This window comes from Uloborus diversus, unplaced genomic scaffold (assembly GCF_026930045.1).
Source record: "Uloborus diversus isolate 005 unplaced genomic scaffold, Udiv.v.3.1 scaffold_187, whole genome shotgun sequence".
Taxonomy (NCBI): Eukaryota; Metazoa; Arthropoda; class Arachnida; order Araneae; family Uloboridae; genus Uloborus; species Uloborus diversus.
This window is the reverse complement of record NW_026558337.1, coordinates 189,035-207,658: the sequence shown is the minus strand read 5'-3', so window position 1 is coordinate 207,658 and position 18,624 is coordinate 189,035. Positions and strand designations below refer to the sequence as shown.

At 32.0% G+C, this 18,624-nt stretch overlaps 1 protein-coding gene across 4 annotated transcripts in view; it reads left to right on the top strand.

The window, feature by feature from the left end:
• Positions 1-724: 724 nt before the first annotated feature.
• Positions 725-18,624, top strand: part of LOC129233144 (transformer-2 protein homolog beta-like) — a 39,350-nt gene continuing 21,450 nt past the window's right edge. For 2 of the 4 annotated variants that reach the window (XM_054867208.1, XM_054867207.1), the window contains exons 1-4: positions 725-861; positions 1,378-1,556; positions 13,018-13,062; positions 17,704-17,781. In XM_054867208.1, the coding sequence (XP_054723183.1) occupies positions 847-861; positions 1,378-1,556; positions 13,018-13,062; positions 17,704-17,781 (317 nt within the window). In that variant the 5' untranslated portion in view covers positions 725-846. The remainder of the gene's footprint in view (positions 862-1,377; positions 1,557-13,017; positions 13,063-17,703; positions 17,782-18,624) is intronic. The other 2 variants (XM_054867210.1, XM_054867209.1) reach the window with 1 other exon arrangement.

Below are 18,624 nucleotides of genomic sequence, written 5' to 3'. Positions count from 1 at the left end.
ACCATCACCGGATCGAACAGTTAATGAGAATTTAAAACTAGACCAGGAGCTAATAGCTACCTGGTGCTAGCACCCTCAGAGGTATCGTTTCACTTGGAGGACGTCATATTTAACGTCGCCCAGTCCCCTTTAATGACAACGGTGGGTCTTTGACCATCGAGGTTCGAACTCAGGACCCTCCGGCCCCGAATCCGACACTCTACCGATCGGGCTACCACGGCCCTATTACTTTTTCTGACAAACAATATACATTTTATTCTTAGATAATTATTTCATTTGAGTAAAAATATTACGGGCTGAAACCCATTTACAAGCAAAACTAACTTCTGAAACTTATACACAGGTTTCACTGTATTTTCAGAACTCAATGAGGAGAATTTTTTAATTTATAAATGAAAAATGCTCCTCATCGAGTTCTGAAAATGCAATAGTACACAGTAAAAATTATCAACTGTTGTTGTTAACCGAGCCGCTATCAGAAAGGAAAACTTTGCACATTCCCCACTAGACGTCTCTCCATATTATTAGCCTCGAATCTGGCAGTAACAGCAAACTTTTTATTCTTATGTAATAAACTATTCAACTGGACGCAGTCAGTAAAATATTGTAATAAAATGTTATTAAATTAAAAAAAATTGTTTTAAGATTTTTTTTGGACGAGAAAATATTTTTTTTAAAAAAAGAAAGAAAAATTACCCGCGTTACAAGTGCGGTCCTGTCCTGATCAAGTCTTCTAAGAAGCGAAGCCATTTTGTTGTTTTGTTCTTTGTGGGAGATTCTCGAAATTGTTTGGGAGTTCAGTCTCTTTAGACTTTTTTTTTATTTTGAGATTGCTAAACAATAAATATGAGTGATCGTGAGGTTTGTATTGTAATGTTTTAAATATTTCTGACTTAAAATTGTATTTTCTGAGAACGTGTGACTGTTTTATGTTGCTGCATCATATAATCAATGCAGCAAAATATAAGGATTATATTTTATGAATGTTATAAGTTTTAAACAATGACTTGATTTACTTGGATGATGAAATCACAACTAAGGTTATACTTGGTTATGAAATCGCAATTTAATTTCAAAGTCGTATATTTGTTTGTTTTTTTTTTTTTTTTTTCTAATATGGGTTCGAAAATTATGGAACTCTTGTGGATACATTTACATGATTTAGATGTATTTAATAATTGTTCACATTTTAGCATGTTTAAGGATTATTGTCTAATTAGATTACTGACTATATGCGTTAAATAAAGTTCGGATAAACTTAACCTGGCAGTATTGTGAAGGCTAGGAAGGTCCTAGCTTAATGACGATGCCAGGTTAGGTTTGCCCTAGCTATAGAATCTGCAAATTATTAATTTTTATCACTTTATACGGTTATAGAATAGCCCTGATGCTGTTGGAAATAGTTCAGAAAGGCAGTCTCTAGAAGAAAAAACCCCATCTGCTGAAGGATCCCCTTCGCCGCAGGAAGTAGAGGAAGAGCGAAGAACTCACAGCCGGAGCCGCAGTCGTTCCCGATCACATTCGTTTAGAAGACGGCGATCGTACTCAAGGTCTAGGTCAGTAGAATATGAAGTTTCCCTGTAAATGGCTATTTCTAGCAAGTGATTTCATGGACATTTAAATTTTGTCTTAATATATTTGCTTCAAAAAAAGAAACTGAATGTATTGTTTATTATAATTATACAAATAGAAAACTTTTCCATCAAAAAGTATTTTTCTTCATCAGACTTCGTTCGTTAATTCACTAAGCTATATATACTGTCGGCTCTCTGTTTAACGACTTTCTCTTTCTATGTTTAGGTTTACTTTTCATCGGTTCCAGAATGCCCACTGTAGTTTTAGATTTTTTTTGAGCAATCACGATTGCTTATTGTTCTCATTTGACCGTTTTTTAGGTCCGTGCCTTTTTCAGCTTGGACCAGAAGCCTTTGCAGCACCACTACCCTCCGTCCTCTGCAGGCGGAGCAGCACGGCTTCTCCGGTCCTAAGCTATCCTCTTCTCCTTGTCAGAAGCGTCCATATCCTACGCACACACACACGCCTACGTGCATATGCACCAGGGGTCTGTCCAGGATTTTTCACAGGGTCCGTTTTTTGTGAAAAATCAAATAATTTTGTGAAAAATGAATTAATTTTGTGAAAAAATCAAAAAAATTTCGCAAAAAAAAAATAAATAAATAAATAATAAAAAAAAAAAAAAATTTTTTTTTTGTTAAAACGAAATTTTAGAACTAGAGATGGCACAAAACTGCATCAATTAAACTTAAAGTTGAGTGTTTTCCTCTTCTATGTCGAGAAAATCATACTGGATTTTTTTTCTGACATTTGGCGGGGGGGGGGGGGGGGGCATCGCTCTTTCAAGTATCAATATTTATCTAACATTCTACATTATGTTAAATTATACTAGATATATTTCTGTATAGTATTTAAAATAATTGTAACAAAAATATAAATAAATGAAATAAAATACAGAATAGGGTTCTGCATTCAACTTTTTGGCCCAAGACACTGTTAAAAAGCACAGAATTTCGTTTAAAACTTATAAATTCCCTGATTTTAACAAAAATAAAAAGATATTTCAATTGTTTACCTCTTAAAAAAGCGTAATAATCATCGAAAATTCGAAAAATCGGAATCCCATATCGGATGCAAAGAGATCGCAATTCTCAAAGTGAAGGCATCAAAAGTATAAAAACGGCTTGTAAAAGAAATATTTTTGATAAAATTATTTTAAAATTGCATTTTAGAGTCCTATGATAACCATTTCATTAATATCTGTGGACACAGTTGACCCAAAAAATAAAATAAAACAAACCATCTCAGCATTTTCATTTTTGACTCATAACAGAAAATGGAATTTTGCTTTAAAAACTTGAAATGAGAGTTCTAACAGAAATAAAGAGACTTTTCATTTATTTGACTCCTAATAAAGCGAAGTTAGCTTGAAAAAAGAACAAAATATGATTCTCATATCGGATGTTAAAAGATTGCATATTTCAAAATGTAGACATCTAAAGAAAAAAAACGGTAATTAAAAGAGTTTATTTAAAGTTAATCATCCTTGTTAGCATCGAAAAATCAAAACCCATATAATTTTCTTCCAAAATAACAATTAAACATCACACCGCACCCACCGTAAAAACGCAACTATTGACAAGCTGGCAAAATGATGAGAATATTTTCTAATCAAGTCATTATAAAGGTTCAACGCCAAACGCTAAGTGGTGATAATTTTGAATTTGGTAACCCTATCTTAAGCGATCATATTTTTTCCTCACCCTTACTATGCCTTTGCAGTTCTAAGTTCATTTCGCAGATACATATTATTATTGTTTGTTAAATCATGAGTGCGTGGAGAAAAATGCTTACCAATGCCTTTTCAGAAAAGTTTACAACACCGCTGCTAATTAGCTGTGATAAAAACAAACAACTATTATAAACTACACTGCCAGCTCAGTTATTCCATCCAGAGCTTTAGGGCCTGTAACTTACTACAAAACAACCATGATATTTATTTGGCAGTAGCAATTATTTATCGCTTGCAGGAGAATCGCAAGAGTGCCAATTTTTTTTTTTTTTTTTTTTTTTCAAAATTAGCCGATTTTGTATAAGCTGATCCCTCTAATTTGACTTAAAAAAAGGTTCCAAAAATTATCGGTTTATACACAGAAATATGCGTTATTTTGCTTTCAGATTTGCTCTTTCAATAAACAATTTGTGACAGATCCGATCTTGTTTATCAGAATTTTGTGAAGGGTCCGTTTTGTTTGATCCGGATTTTGTGAAAGGTCCGTTTTGTTTGGTCGGGATTTTGTGAAAGGTCCGTTTTGGTTGATCGGATTTTTGGTTTTGGTTGATCGGATTTTTGTGAAGGGTCCGTTAACGGACCCAAATATCCTCTGGCCAGATCCCTGTGCACAGGTCTACGCACACACAAGCCTACACTTACACAACTATGAACACGTAACTGCCCAGGAGGAGAGACAGGCTTGGGGGGGGGGGGGGGACAGGAGATGTTTCTAGAAACAATAACTCCAACGGATAGGGTCCTGTCTCAGTTCGTGATTGCGAAAAACATAATTTGAATTCAAAATTTCAGAATTAAAATTAATTTTCTTTTTTTTTTTTTCGATTATTTCTGTATGCATATTTGACAATTTTTACAGAGCTCAAGCTTACTCATGGCTTTCGAAAATTTTACTTGAGTCTGCTATCAACACTTGGTTAATGCCTTAGGCTAAATGCCGCTTCTGATAACCCTATCCCCATGGGCGGATTTATGGGGTGGCAGAGGGGGGCAATGCTCCTCCCCCCTCCCAGTTTTGGGAGGACTTTATGTAGTAACAACATATCTTCCAAATTTTTAAAAAAAAATCATTATTGTTATTATTATTATTATTATTATTTTTTTTTTTTTGACTAGTTCAGAAGGGCATGGGTGGATTTATAGGAGGGGTTGCATAGGGAGCAATGCCCCCCAGTTTTGGGAAGACTTTAAATAGTAACAACATATCTTCCAAAATCTTAAAACAAAAAAATTATTTTTTTCTCTTTCGAATAGTTCAATGAAAATGAAGAGAATAGCAAATGTCCTTTTCTGATGGGAGAAAAGAAAAAAAAAAAGAAATACAAATAGTACAGCTGTCACTGGGGTGCTGAAAATATGCCTAAATTCACTATTTTGGACTGAAAACCATTTGGGCAAGTATAAAAATGAAAATATAGGCTAAACGAGCTATGCATTCAGCTGCAACCCGGTAGCAGAAACTGCGAGACGTGCGTCGCAGATTTTTCAGCAGCCTGCAGATAATTTTACCGAAGAACAAAAAGAAACAAAGAAAAAATAAATAAATAAAAGAAAAAAAAAGAAATACAACTCTTCAAAGATCGTTTTTTGACCGGAAAAGGCAATGGATGCTTAACAGCATTTCAGCTAGAAACATAGTCGCCATATTTGGTTATTCACAAGATCGAAGTAGATAGATGTTTAAGTGCCAAAGTTTTCAAAACGGGAGCAGAATTGGATGTTTTATTTATAACTGCAAAACTAATGAAAATAACTTGAAAAGTGCAGCAAATAGTTTTTATTTTTCTTTTTTAAAACATTTTTTTGAGAAATGAAAAATTTTATATTTAAACTTCACCTTATCCTCATTGCTTTGGACGCAAAAGTGCTAATAACTTTTCAACTTGTGTAGTCTCATAAGGATTTTTATTTTAAAATTTGTTTTGCTACAAATTCAGAAATTTATATCTTAAATTTTGGCGTAGTCGCCATGTTTAGTCTTTCCGAAGATGTTGGCGTGCAAGGCTCTTTAAGTGCCTACGTTTTCATAAACAGAATAGAGGATGTTTATTGCAATGCAAACTGTTGAAAATTAGGCAAAATGTGCCATTTTTTCGGATAATTCTTAATTATTGTCTTTAAAAATACAAAAATTTATCTTTAAAATATTATCTTCATTGCTTTAGATGCTAATGTGCTAAAAACTGACTATTTCATCTAAGTTGTAGTTTTTTAAGGATTTTAAATTTATTATTACTTTTATGCAACAAATTCAAAAATCTATTTATAATCATGAATTTTTTGCGTAGACGAGATTATTACTTACCTAAGTTTCCAAAAACAGAATTGGATGTTTACCTCAAAACAAACTATTGAAGACAACATAAAATGTACAATAAATCATGTTTTTTTTTTTAATGATTTTCATGAAAAATGTAAGTTATCTGCACAATTGTATTAGATCCTCATTGATTTGGAAGTTTGCTATAAACTGAAACATTGATCTAAAATGCAGTTTCCTGCCTTCTCATTTACTAATTTATTTGTTTATTCATTTAAAAAAAAAATCAAAAACCTATTTAAACTTAAATTTACTTTATTTGAATAAATATGTATTGAATAATTGTTTCTCATAGCATGCAGAGTTCTATTTATTTTTATGAAAGTAGGGAAAACTGCCCCCCCCCCCCCCCCTATGCTTTAAAACTCGGCGACAATAGCCGACACTAAGCTTTTCGGGTCAGTGGCCGCTGGCCCGTTGGAAAATTTCCGAGTCTTAACCTTTACAAGAGACTTCTGTATTTTATGAAAACTTAAAAATAAAATTAATAATAATGCTGCAGATTATTTTCAATTGCCCAAAATAGTGTCGCAGACTGGCTAGAAAGATTCTGCTACTGGGAGCTGCAACACTTATAATAATTGACAATTATTTTTAAATTAGAACCTAAAAAAAGGGAACCCCCCACCCCCATTTGCGCTTACAGAACGATCTACTTGTTATGATTTGTTTTCTTTCTTTTCAGAATGTTTATTTTAAATTTGTATGATTTCAAAAACTAGATATTTTGTGTTACAGATGAAAGATTTTGAAGAGCCTTCTGAATTCACACGTTCAGATTGGTAAAATTGTAAAAATCCTTTAACCGTAAAAACTGAAGAATTTCGTAAAAATGACAAAAATTTCTGCAGGTAATAGTGAATTACATATAGGGCCGGATTTGCCTATAAGATAAACAAGTTAAAGCTTCGGGCCACTGCTTTGAAGTGGGTCCGTAACTTGTAAAAAATTGCATGATTTGTTCCTTAAAAAATGGAAAGTGCTTGAAAAAACTAGTTTCAGCATTTCTTTTAAAGTATTAACTTACATCACAAAGCGCATTTAAATCATAAAACTATTTTTAAAAAAATATTTGTCTATTTTTCCCCGAGATTTTTGTTTATCCAATTAACCCTTATAAGGCTTCAAAATGCAGAATTTCATATCCATTTTACAAAATTTCTTTTGGGGAGAAAGTCCCGAACCAACTAAAATTGGAGATATTCTATATTCCACTTAAAAGGGAGCCTTGAGTCACTTTCTTGATACCAGTCACCTCTCTTAAGGTCAATTCAGAAGGACAGCATGAAAACAGACAGTAATGAAAACGACACCCGAAAAAAAGTAAAGCATAGCCAGTGTTTGCGCTCAACTATCCGTAACTTGGGTCCCAAGGACCCATTAATGAAATAGATTTGGGTCCTTTGGCGGAAAAAAATGAGTCCCTTAAATTTTAAACAGAAAATCTTAGCACATAATTGAATAATATACAACTATTTATACTTAGGGAAAAGAAACTATCCACATAGTTATTTGAAAAAGGTATGAAATAAACTAAATTGGTTAATTTTGCCCTTTTTTTCTGTGATTATCATATGTTCAAATAATACACTTGCAAGATTTAGTTATTTGAGAAACTCTTTAGTCAGTTACAATGAGGTAAACTCAAAATTTACTTTAAAGTTGGATTTTACCATGAAATAAAAAATAAATGCCTTTGATTGATCAAGCAGAAAGCACTCCCTTAACCTTTGCTTTCATGGACATTTTTCTAGGTGAAAAAAAGCAAACAGCCCCTCCCCCCTCCATCAATTATCAATGGCAATTTCATAGAAATAGAAAAAAATCGCAAGCGAATTAACCCAACGCAAAAATCGAGATCGCAAAAACGAAACATTTTCTCACATGAGTATGAAAATTGCCCATTTGCAATCTTAAATTAGAAAATTTGACTTCATTTTGACTCTTTTAAAATATCTGTGTTGGCTTTGGTGCTACTTTTAAAATTTCGCCATTTTCAAAATGACCCGAGTCCAAATAAAAATAGCCCTACAGAATAGGTGAATTATTAGAAAATGAACAAGGTTAAAGTGCTTTTGTATAAAATTCATATTCATAAGTAATTTAACAAGAAAAATGAAGTTCAGAACTTTGTGTTTTGCGCGATCGGGAAAATGTTTGCCTTTTTTTTTCACCCATCCGTTTATTGAGGATGCAAGATAATAATTTTCAAAAGTAATTCTGGTTAGGTGAATGCAAAATAGATAAGCTTTTACTACTCAGTTGTCCTGTATCAATCCTGAAGATTGCATTGAAACCACTCTTACTTTTGATCTTTATTGTTGTTTTCAGGAATTTCCCCAAGATAAAAGTTGAGGGAGAACTTATTCTTAGAATACAGTACAATGGGCTATTTATGAACTTGCAATATTTTGCTCCTTGAGCTCTGCCCAGGAGGTCACTGTAAGCTCCAGTCTTATCACTAAAATTCCATCCACTGGTCAACAGTAGGGGTATGTTTGAATAGCTGATAAAGAGATAGGGTCATTTTAATCCTTTTCTGTTGATTCATTGAAGCTTAAAAGCATTCACTAGATAGATCTTCAGCATTTTCCACAATTTTTTTTCTGGTTTTTATCTTTTGGGTGTTCTGGGTCCCTAGGACCCGAATTTTCGCGGAAGTTGCGTCCCTTTCCCGCGAATTTGCGTAAAAAACCCGCTATAGCGCGTAAACGCAAACCCTGCATAGCTTTATGCATCACAGGAAAACAGACCAAAACAGGGGGCGGAGGGCAATTTAAAATGTTGCTAAAAAAAATCCTGCCCCCCCCCCCCCCCCCCAGGAACTCCGTCCTAAATCCGCCTATGCCTATCCCATCTAAAGTGATTATATTTTTTCTTACCAGCGATTTGTTTGCAGTCTAATTCACTGATATAATGCTAATTTTATTAAAAGAGTGCAGTTGAATGCATTTCCTAAAACAAATATGCTACAGACTACTGTTGATCTTGATATTTGATTCCACCATGATAAAAAAAAGAAATGAAATTGAAACAACAAACACAGTTTTTGCATAGATTTAGTGATTTATCGTTTGCGCAAGCATCAACTGAAGTGTGCTGGCTTTTTTTTTTTTTTTTGTGAAATTAGCAGATCTGCATTTAAGATCCTCCTAATTTAATCATTTAAAATATTTCAGCTGATACACAGAATTATACATCATTTTGATTCCAAATTTACTTTCAAAAATACAATTTAAAAGGTTCGTATTGGTTGATCAGATTTTGATTTCTTTTGTAAAGAATCGTTTAGGACTCGAGAATTTCCTCTGGGACAGATTCCTGGTTAATATTATCCAATCTGGCTGTGTATCTCAATTTTGGCTAATGTATCGATGGCGCTATCTTGATGCCAAGAGCAAAGTCGCCAATGAAGCATTACTTCTAAAATATTTACAAATGTCCTATTACTTAAACAGAGTCAAGAACATTGGCACTAGGTCTGCTTTCATGTCTGGGTTCTTTCTGGAAAGCATTAAATCAAAGTTATAAGTTTATAAAAATTTAACGTAATGACATATCCTCGCCTCTGAGCAACAATAAGATATCCCAGAAATAACACTTAAGATATCTTACTGTTGGGCTGAGGCGCCGATATAATCCTTCAAGTCATAAAATAAATATTGCATGGTGGTTTACTAGAAATTGATGATGTGCAAAATGATAGTATTTTACTATACTAGTTAAAATTTTATGTATAAGGCTTCTCACTAATGTTTAGGTAAGTCTTCATTTGTGTCAAGTAAATCAAAATTTCCAGCAGATATCAAGTTATAAAATTGATATCAAATGTTCTAAAAAAGCTTCTTGGCTACTAACAGTTTTTTAGTGTCTATTAATAAATTGAGTGGGTTTCACAATCATTAAGGTTTTGCTCATGGGACCTTGTGATACACTACAAATTTAATGTGGCCTTCTATTACAATAATCAATGAAATAAAAAAAAATAATATATCATGTTTTTAGTATCAAATAATTTCTTTGCTTCATGTACATTTACAATTTCAGAATTTCTTACAGATTGCCTGTTAAATTTGATTATAAGTTTTTAATGGCTATTAAAATATTAGTGAACTTTAAAATGATACATTCAAACCTTGATATCTCAAACCTCCTTATCTCGAAACCCTTGATGTCTCGAAAAAAGTTTTCCCCCTGCATTTTGCATAAAACTCTCAAGGGTTTTTTCTATAGTTATTTCAAAATTTATTTTTCGGAACCCCTCGCTATGTCGAAATTTTTGCCACAGAAGCAAGGTTTAATTGATGCTTTTCCATTGGAAAATTTTGTAGCAGAACCAGGTATGGAGACATTTGCATGTAGCCCTTCACCCTTTTTTCCTGGAAAGTATGAGAATAGAGGATTGGGGGGTAAGAGAATAGGGGAACATTGACAACAGAGAATTGACGCATTTATGATTTAACAATTTTATCACTCTGCAAATAGTATATGAACTGAGGTGTAAGTTTTCTCATTATTAGCTATCCTGCTTACTTATAGTTATGTAGTACATACGTGCCATGTTTTTCCTTTTAAATATTACAAGTATTTTGATAGCTATTAAAAAATTACAATCGCAAATTTTCCAGAGAATCCGTCAGAAATTCTGAAACTGAGGTTTTTAATCTACATGAAGCAAAGAGCAATTATTTTATCTTTTTTTTTTTTCGTTCATGTACAAAACATGGTGTATTAAAACTTTATTTCATTAATTATTTTTCTGGTTTTTAGTATTGCCTATCTGAAAACATTTATCTTTATTAAAGTTTCTATGTACAGCATAAGTTTAATGCAAGCAGAAATTTTTAATGTAATATAAACGAAGAATATATAGATAATTTCTTTGCATGTGAACTGGAGACGCATAGCCGATTAAAAAAAATTTGCCAGAGCCAAGCCAAAATAACATCTGCTTAAAAAGTTGCAGTTCAAACTAACATTTTATTTGCATTGAAAGTTTGCCAATCTGTAATGTGCTTTGCATTTGCTATATTTATATTGCTTTGAAATTTTTGTATTTAATAAAAGCATTATCCAGTGATGACAACCAAATTTCATTTGAAGTCTCCCCTACTTTGGAACATTGGAACAAATTTTTATCTGCATGAAAATCAAGGGTTCTGCAGATATTTAATTCTAATTTTGCAAGAATTTTTTTTTCCTCATACTAGAGGATTTATGCAAAAATGGTGATTAATATCAAAATAAACTAATAACAATGCATGACAAAAAAAAACTCAAATGCTTCTAATACATTTCTTGCTGATTCGTCGCCTGAATCCCAATAAGATCAGTTTCCCCCCATCCCTACCTTTTTTTTTTCATCATAAAAACTTAGTTTTATAGATTCTTTGAAGTTTTTTCTGAACTCCTTGATTTATTTCTTCTCCCAAGGTCTAACCCTATATTTAAATTTTAAGCAATTATCTCATCACTGCTGCCACAAAGATTTCTCTAGTGGGTCTTTTTGTCATGGCAGATCAGATTTTCAATATTCAAGAAATCTAATGGGCTGACCTTATTGTTTTGATTAATAAGTTGATTTGAATGTAAGATTAATTAATATATTTACTTTGTCAAGTTTTTAAGTATGATTTGAAAAAAAAAAAAAAAAAACATTGTAATGCCTGCCAACTCTTTTTTTGACGAAGACAACTTTTGCAAAAAACCTTCCTATCTAGCCTGAAGCCCATTTGCTGAGTGGGGGGGGGGGGGGACTTGTTTTTTCCCATGGTTTTTCCTGGATGGTGAAAACTTGCCAATCATGATCAGTTCTGTCAGTACCAAATAAGGTGGCTAATTTGCTTTTGAACAAGGAGGGATACAAAGGAGGGGTGATTGCACCTCCCTTAAGGGACCCCGCACCAGCAAATTTTCCCAGTTGAAGTCTCAAAAACGCAAATGTAGGCCATATTTGACGACCTTAAGGAAAGCAATACTGTTCAAATTCGAATCTCCTTCTGAGACATTTTTTAGAGTTGAAGTTCAAAGATAAAATATCAGACGATTTTTGGTAATGTTAGGAAAAAAGAGTATGGAGATTTTCCCCGATAGGAAAAAAAAATGTTGTGCCACCCCCCCTCCCATGTTTTAATTAAATATATAGGTAAGCTAAAAAATCAACCGTCCTTCCTTGAAAAATTACTGGACCCGTTCTTGGCTTTGAACTGTCTTATTTGTCTCTTTCTCGGGTGTCTTTTGACTCAATATTGTCATTTGCACCTCTGGCTTCGAAAAACCTTGGAAGTTTTTCTGCACATAAAAAGCTATAGAGACTTGTGGTGCAGCTTCACATTTGTCATGATAGTCATTAGTCATTGCTTCCATTGTATATTTTTTTCATCTGCATAAGATGCAATTTAAGCCCAGCCACAACATTCTTGAAGTGATAACATTGTCATCAACAAATATTTAATATTTCAAATACTGTCAGACCTTGTTAATTCAAACAGGCTTAAAAAAAGGCTTACTGCTAAAGTAAACTAAATTTCTGATCCCTATCTTATAGTTTGATGTGTGTTGTTTTTCAAGTATGGCAAATTGATTTGAAATTTCTCTTTGAATTTATTATTAGAAATAGGATCTCTCACTTACCACTAACTTTTGGCTGTCTTAAAAATCCTAAAGGAATTTTCCCAAGAGATGATTCAGCTGGAAGTCAATTAAAACATTTGTAAACTAGAAAAGATACTTGCTTTAAACTGGATTTGCTTGTCGAAAGCAAGTTATGCTCCTATAAACTTAACATTGTTCTAATTAAATATTTCTGATTTTTTTCCATTAAATCAGGGATCATTATAAGCAAGTTTGAGTGTGTAACTCTGTTTTTACTTTGAAATAAACCTTCAGCGCAAAAATTTACACTGAACCCTTTTTCCCTAAATGATTTTAGGGAAAAAACTAAAATCTTTTTTCCCTAATCTGCTTTATGGGCTTTAAAATCCGAGTTATGGTCCTCTGAAATATATATGCAGATATGAGATTGACTTTGTTATTTTCATTTGTAATTTGTAAGCTTTTAACCTCCAAATTACATAGCTGTTTTTAAAATAAAAAAAATAAAAAAATCCTGTGGGTTTTTTTTTTTTTTTTTTTTGTAAAATATTTTCCAGTTTTTTTTTTTCTCTGCTTGAAGAAGTTGGCAGGTATATGAGCTTGATTATTAGACTAATTTCTTATTAATGCGTTTAATGGGATCAAGTTAGCTTTTTTTTTGTATTTCTTCCCCCTGAGATGGTGCAACTTAATTCATTTTTGAGCCATATGTAATTACAATTATTGCGCTTTAAATTAATATTTTTCGTTTATATATTCCCCTAAAGAATTGTATATGAACTTTTTTCTTGTGTAGTAGAAACAATGAAAATCCTGATGAAGTTGAAAATGAACATCAAAGGTTAGTGATGTATTGTTACATTTACTTGGCCTTATATAGCCTAATTAGAAATAAGCATGTTTTTAAAGTTACGAGCATGGATAGTTTTAAAGATCGCTTTGAGTTGAAGAAATGTTTGTTTTTCTTTCCTTTTTTGTTATGATCTTCATATTTTATACATGTTTTGTATTAAGAAAAGAAAATAAACAAACTCAGATTCTATTTTATCTTAAATAAGTAAGTAAAATTTCTCATGTATTATGCAGGAGTGAGATATCTATCATTTGGCAAATTTCTAGCCTTTGGAAATTATAAAAATTGATTCTATCTTTGGTTCTGAAAAACTCATTTTATCAGAGAAAAATGAGCAGTTCATTCTTCAGTAGTTTTGCCAGTGTTTGAGGGGCATCCAGTAGTGAAATTTTAATGAAGGTAATAATTATTCAAGAGTGAATCTGCCATTTTTGTTTATTGGCAGTTCACCTGTAAAAACCGTAAAGCTGTTTACTCCCTATTGAATTTGTTTAAGAATAGATTTTTGCATTGAACTCATTTAGTTCTGGAGTAGTTTGTTAAAATGTTGTCAATTTTAAGGAAGGAAGTGGGGAGGGGATGAGCAGAAAAATGTTGCTGCTGTTTATGCATTCCAATTGGAAAAGTTTTTGATTTGTTGTGTTTTTTGTACAATTTTCCCAATTTGCTTACTGACAATTAAAAGCGTTTCAATTTCAAGGAAGATTTTTGAATCTTTCATTGGCAGCTGTCTTCCAGCTGGGGATTCTTTTAAAGAAGAGTTTTTGAAATATTTTGGCGGGAATCTCGCGACCCTTCCATGAATTTTAGCCTTTTATAATATAATGTGAGTGACTTAAAATGGAAAAAGAAAGTTGAGGTATGATTCATGATGCCACTTCTCTGACTTGGGAACAAAATTCTCCAGTCCTATACACAGGGTTGGCCGATATATATCATGATATATATTGCAATATATATCCAATAATTATTTTGAAAATGATATTTTTGATATTTTTCTTCAACTACATTATTTTTAATTTAAAAATCATATTAAACATAGTAATATTGTTTATTTTTTATTAAAAATAACCAAAAAGATGTACTATATTTTTATGATGTATTATTACATCATTAATAAAAGTAATATATTATTCCTTCATTTAGTATTTTATATTCATAAAATTTTTAGTAAAGTAATAATTTTAATTCATACTATGAGTGTCTAGTTAAATGTTGGTCAGAAAAAAATAAAATGTCTTATGACTGTGCATTTACTAATGCATTTTTTTTATTTCTGAATCATATAACTGTAAAAGTAGCTAACAGAAGAAAAATGAGTGAAACAATTCTAAATTAACCCTATTAAAATTGATAAAAGTGTAAGTGAAATATTAGGTTATAAATAATGAAAGAAACATTAATTTTAAGTCTACATATTGTTCTAATAATGTAAGAAAATAAAGAGTGATTTGTGGATGCATTTACTATTTTGAAGACTTTTGTTTGTGCAGATTGAAAATATCAGATATATATCAAAATATCTGATATTTTCGAAATCATGATACAGTAACCCCTCGTTATATCACGCTTTTCGGGGGACGAAAAAGAGCGATATATCCGAAAGAGTGGTATAACGGAGGTCATTAAAAGTAGTCATAAGTCCAACACACAAGTAAATTAGCATTCGTTCTTTTTGAAATGATTTTCTAATGTTTCGATGTAGTTCACGAATATACTATCACACCTATTAATATTTAAACAAGATTGAAATTTAAGTAAATTTTCACTGTCAGAAAGTTTAAAACATCAAATGGCAAATGAAGACAATCTTTCTGAGTTACCTTGAGATAAGAGTGAGCAATGAGCATTTCAATACCCTCTTATTCCCAATAGACTTTCTAATCTGTTTGACTTGAGGTCACATTGTTTACAGAAAACTATTTTGCCCGTCCAGATCATTCTTCCTTTCTTTGATGCAAAACCTGGTTTGTGCAACCAAGCAAAAATCTTTTCTGTGCTAAAAGAAGGGCTCTTTTTCTGTTCTACATGGGCTAGTATGACACCTGCTTGATGTCTCTCACCCATTATAAAAGCAATGTATCAATACAAAAGATGTCAAGTAGTTTATAAACTTGAAACTGAAATATACTGCTCTGGTATGTACATTCGGATGACAGGAAGTGCTGCTGCTTTTCCAGCGAATTCAAAAGAACAGCTTGCTTTTGTTCAATGACAAAATAAAGAAGAAAGATACCTTCTCTGAGCAATACCATATGTTTTCAGAAATGGTTTCAAACTTAAAGCAAAGTTTTTATTTCTTATTTTAAGCTTTAATATTTCCGGAGACAAAAGAAAAGAGGGATATATCCAAATGAGCGATATAACGAGGGGCTACTGTATTTTCGAACCCTGCCTATACATATATGGCCCATTATAATGGATGAAGTTAAAACTGGTTTTCTTGAAGGGGTTAAGAGATGCCTATCTGTAGTTCCAATGAGGCTTATGTGGCACTAAATTCATAGGCAATGCATTCATGTTGTATTATGTCATTGTATAAAGGGTAAAATCAATGCCAGAATCCCAGAATGTACATATTCCTTCTACATCCTGTGAAAAATGACTTAATGGATAGGTCATTTAAGATAATGTGTGTTTTTATAATTGGAGAATGGTTTTTTTTTTTTTTTTTTTTTTTTTTTTTTAAACCTGAGCTGAAGTATTTTTCATTAAAGAGTTAATTTTTTTTATAATCTATTTTTGCAAATTTCAAATTTAGGTCTAACTAAAATTTATCCTTTTTTAGATGCCTAAATAAATACAGTGAAGCACCGTTTATACGTTTTTTGAAGGGTCTGTATGAAAAAAGCATAAAACAGAAAAAACATAGTTGTTACATGTTGACATTAAGTTACATTATTTAATATGTTGATATTATTGTGAACACATAATGTTAAATGTATTATACTCTGCAGAGACCAATTTAAAAAATGTATAAAAAAGAAACATATAAACGGTGCTTTAATATCCAGGGTTCGTACGCTCCTTCAAAACTCCTCCATTGCTCTTTCATTTGGGAAATTTTTTTGGAGGGCCCTTCAAACTCCTTCATTTTGGTTTAAACTCCTTTTTTGGTTGAAAACTACATAGTCTTCCTCTATGACAGTAACTTGAAATATATATTTTGATCGACAACTTAACTTTGTTACAAGGGAGAAGGTATAAGGGTGATGAAGGGGTGAAAATATTATTAATGACTAAGACATTTCATAACTGAAGTAAACCATGCTTAAATGGGTGCTTGACTATTTTTTAAGTTTTATGATTATTGCATTTCCTTCCACCACACTCTCGGCTGCAAAAGTCGGTTTCTCTAATTATTACTTAAAGATACATAGGCAGATGTACTATATTAAGTGATTGTGTTAAAAACATAATTGTTTAGCAAATGGCAGTTATATTGTAAAATGGGTCATCCACAAGTGATGTCATGCCTTGAGGGACTGGTTCACGAAATTGTGACAAGGGGAAGAGAGGATGACAAGAAGTGACATCACACAGTTATTATAACAATATATTTATAAAAATGACATGTGACAAAAGATGAGGAGTAAGATGAAGTGTGAAACTTTGTGACAAAGAGGGTAGAGGTCAAAGATGTTGGGGGAAAAAAAGCGACACCATTTAAGGACAGCCCATTAGTATGTACTCCTCCAAAATTCCATTTAATTTCTGAAATTGAGTACGAACCCTGATATCCTTTAATGTTCCATGCAAAAAAGTTATGAATGCATCACTTCAATAAAATGCTACTGATACAAGATATAAAAGATTTTTCTTCAAGTTCTTATATAAATATAAAAGTACTGAAAGTGAAACTAGAACCAATATTTGAACAAACTTTTGTCTTTTTTGTGGTTCTCAAATTCATAACGCAAGTTAATTTGAAGTGAAAATACTTTCCTTTTTATTAATAAAAAGCAATAGCTGTCAACTCTGCTGATTTATTTGGGAGACTTGATACCTTCTCCTGTAATCCTTAGTGAATTAAAAATCTCCTGAACAGAGAAATTCCCTAAGATGGGATTTTTCACTGATTAGAATTTCGGTAAAAAACACTGCGGTAAATTGATCATGACCACCAAAACTAACAAATTTCATGCTTGAGTATGATAATCATATATGTCTGATCATTTATGAAACAGGTTGATTTAATTTTCTTTCTTTTTAAAATTATCATTTCTGAAAGTATTAATAGTAATAATTCTGAATGTCAAGTCTTGTCTGATTTCTGAATGCTGAATCTGGTATCCTATACACTAGCTTAATTTAAGAAATCCTTACTTCACTAAAGATCCTTTTTGGACTCGAATTTTTGTCATTAAATTTATTCATGCTAATTTTATGCATAAGATTTTTTTTTGAAGAACTAATGAATGAAAAAATTAAATCTAGATCAAATTTTTAACAATAGTGTTTGAAATTTTGTTTAGTGCATATACTAAGTGTAATTCTCATAGTATCTTCTTTAAATTAGTTGAAATTTGAAAAGTTTTTGTAAGTGCTGTGTATTACAGCTTTATTTGTTGCTTGTAATTGAATTTGAGTCATTTGTATCTATATTTCATGTTTTGTATTTTTGTTTAGAAGCCATTCCAGAGGCGGCAGCCATCGATACAGGCACTACAGTAAATCAAGATCTCGTTCTCCTAGACATCGTAGATAGTAAGGAATTTTTTTCATTTGCAACAACTTTTTTAAACTTAAAATTTTCCTAGACAGGTTCAATTTCTTATGTACTAAGCCTTATTTGATATTTCTACTCATACCAACTAAATTAGTCGAGTTCTCAGAAAGGTCAAATGGCAAATTTTACTAATGTGCCAAGCAAAAAAAAAAAAAAACTTTTGGAGTACAGAAGGTTAGTACATATTACATACCATATTTCATCAAAAATGGTGTAGCACAACTCATTAGTTAATTTAATATAGAATGATTTCAATCATATTTTGATTTCTACAACTATTTTTTTGATTTTATTATGGTCAATCAAAAGTAATTAAAATTGATTTTTAAATATTGTAAGATTTTGGTCTCAAATCCGAGGTTACCATGGTCTTGAAAAGTCCTTGAATTTCATTTCAATTTTCAAGGGCCCTCAAAAGTACTTGAAAGGCACATGAAGTCCTTGAAAATTTTGATGTCTAGTCTAAAAACTATGATTTCTACAAGAGAGTTACCCCTCTTGTCCTCACATTCCAGCCGAGTAAGCCAGTTGGATAGGAAGCATCAATAGATCATGTGTAGTAGGGTGGGCCGAAATAAGCCGAAAAAATTTTTTTTTCGAAATCAATTTTTCGATAGCGCGCAAAAGTTGCGTAGTGAGCTAGTTAGCACTCACAAAAAATTTCTTGGATATTAAAAAATATCTAGCCGGCGCTATTTGACACTGAAAAACCGAAAAAAAAAAGAGAAAAATGAATTTTTATCGAAATTTTTTTTAAAAAACTAAATTCCAAATATTTTGCTGGAATGCGCCGAAAATGTTATATAATGAGTCAGTTCGAG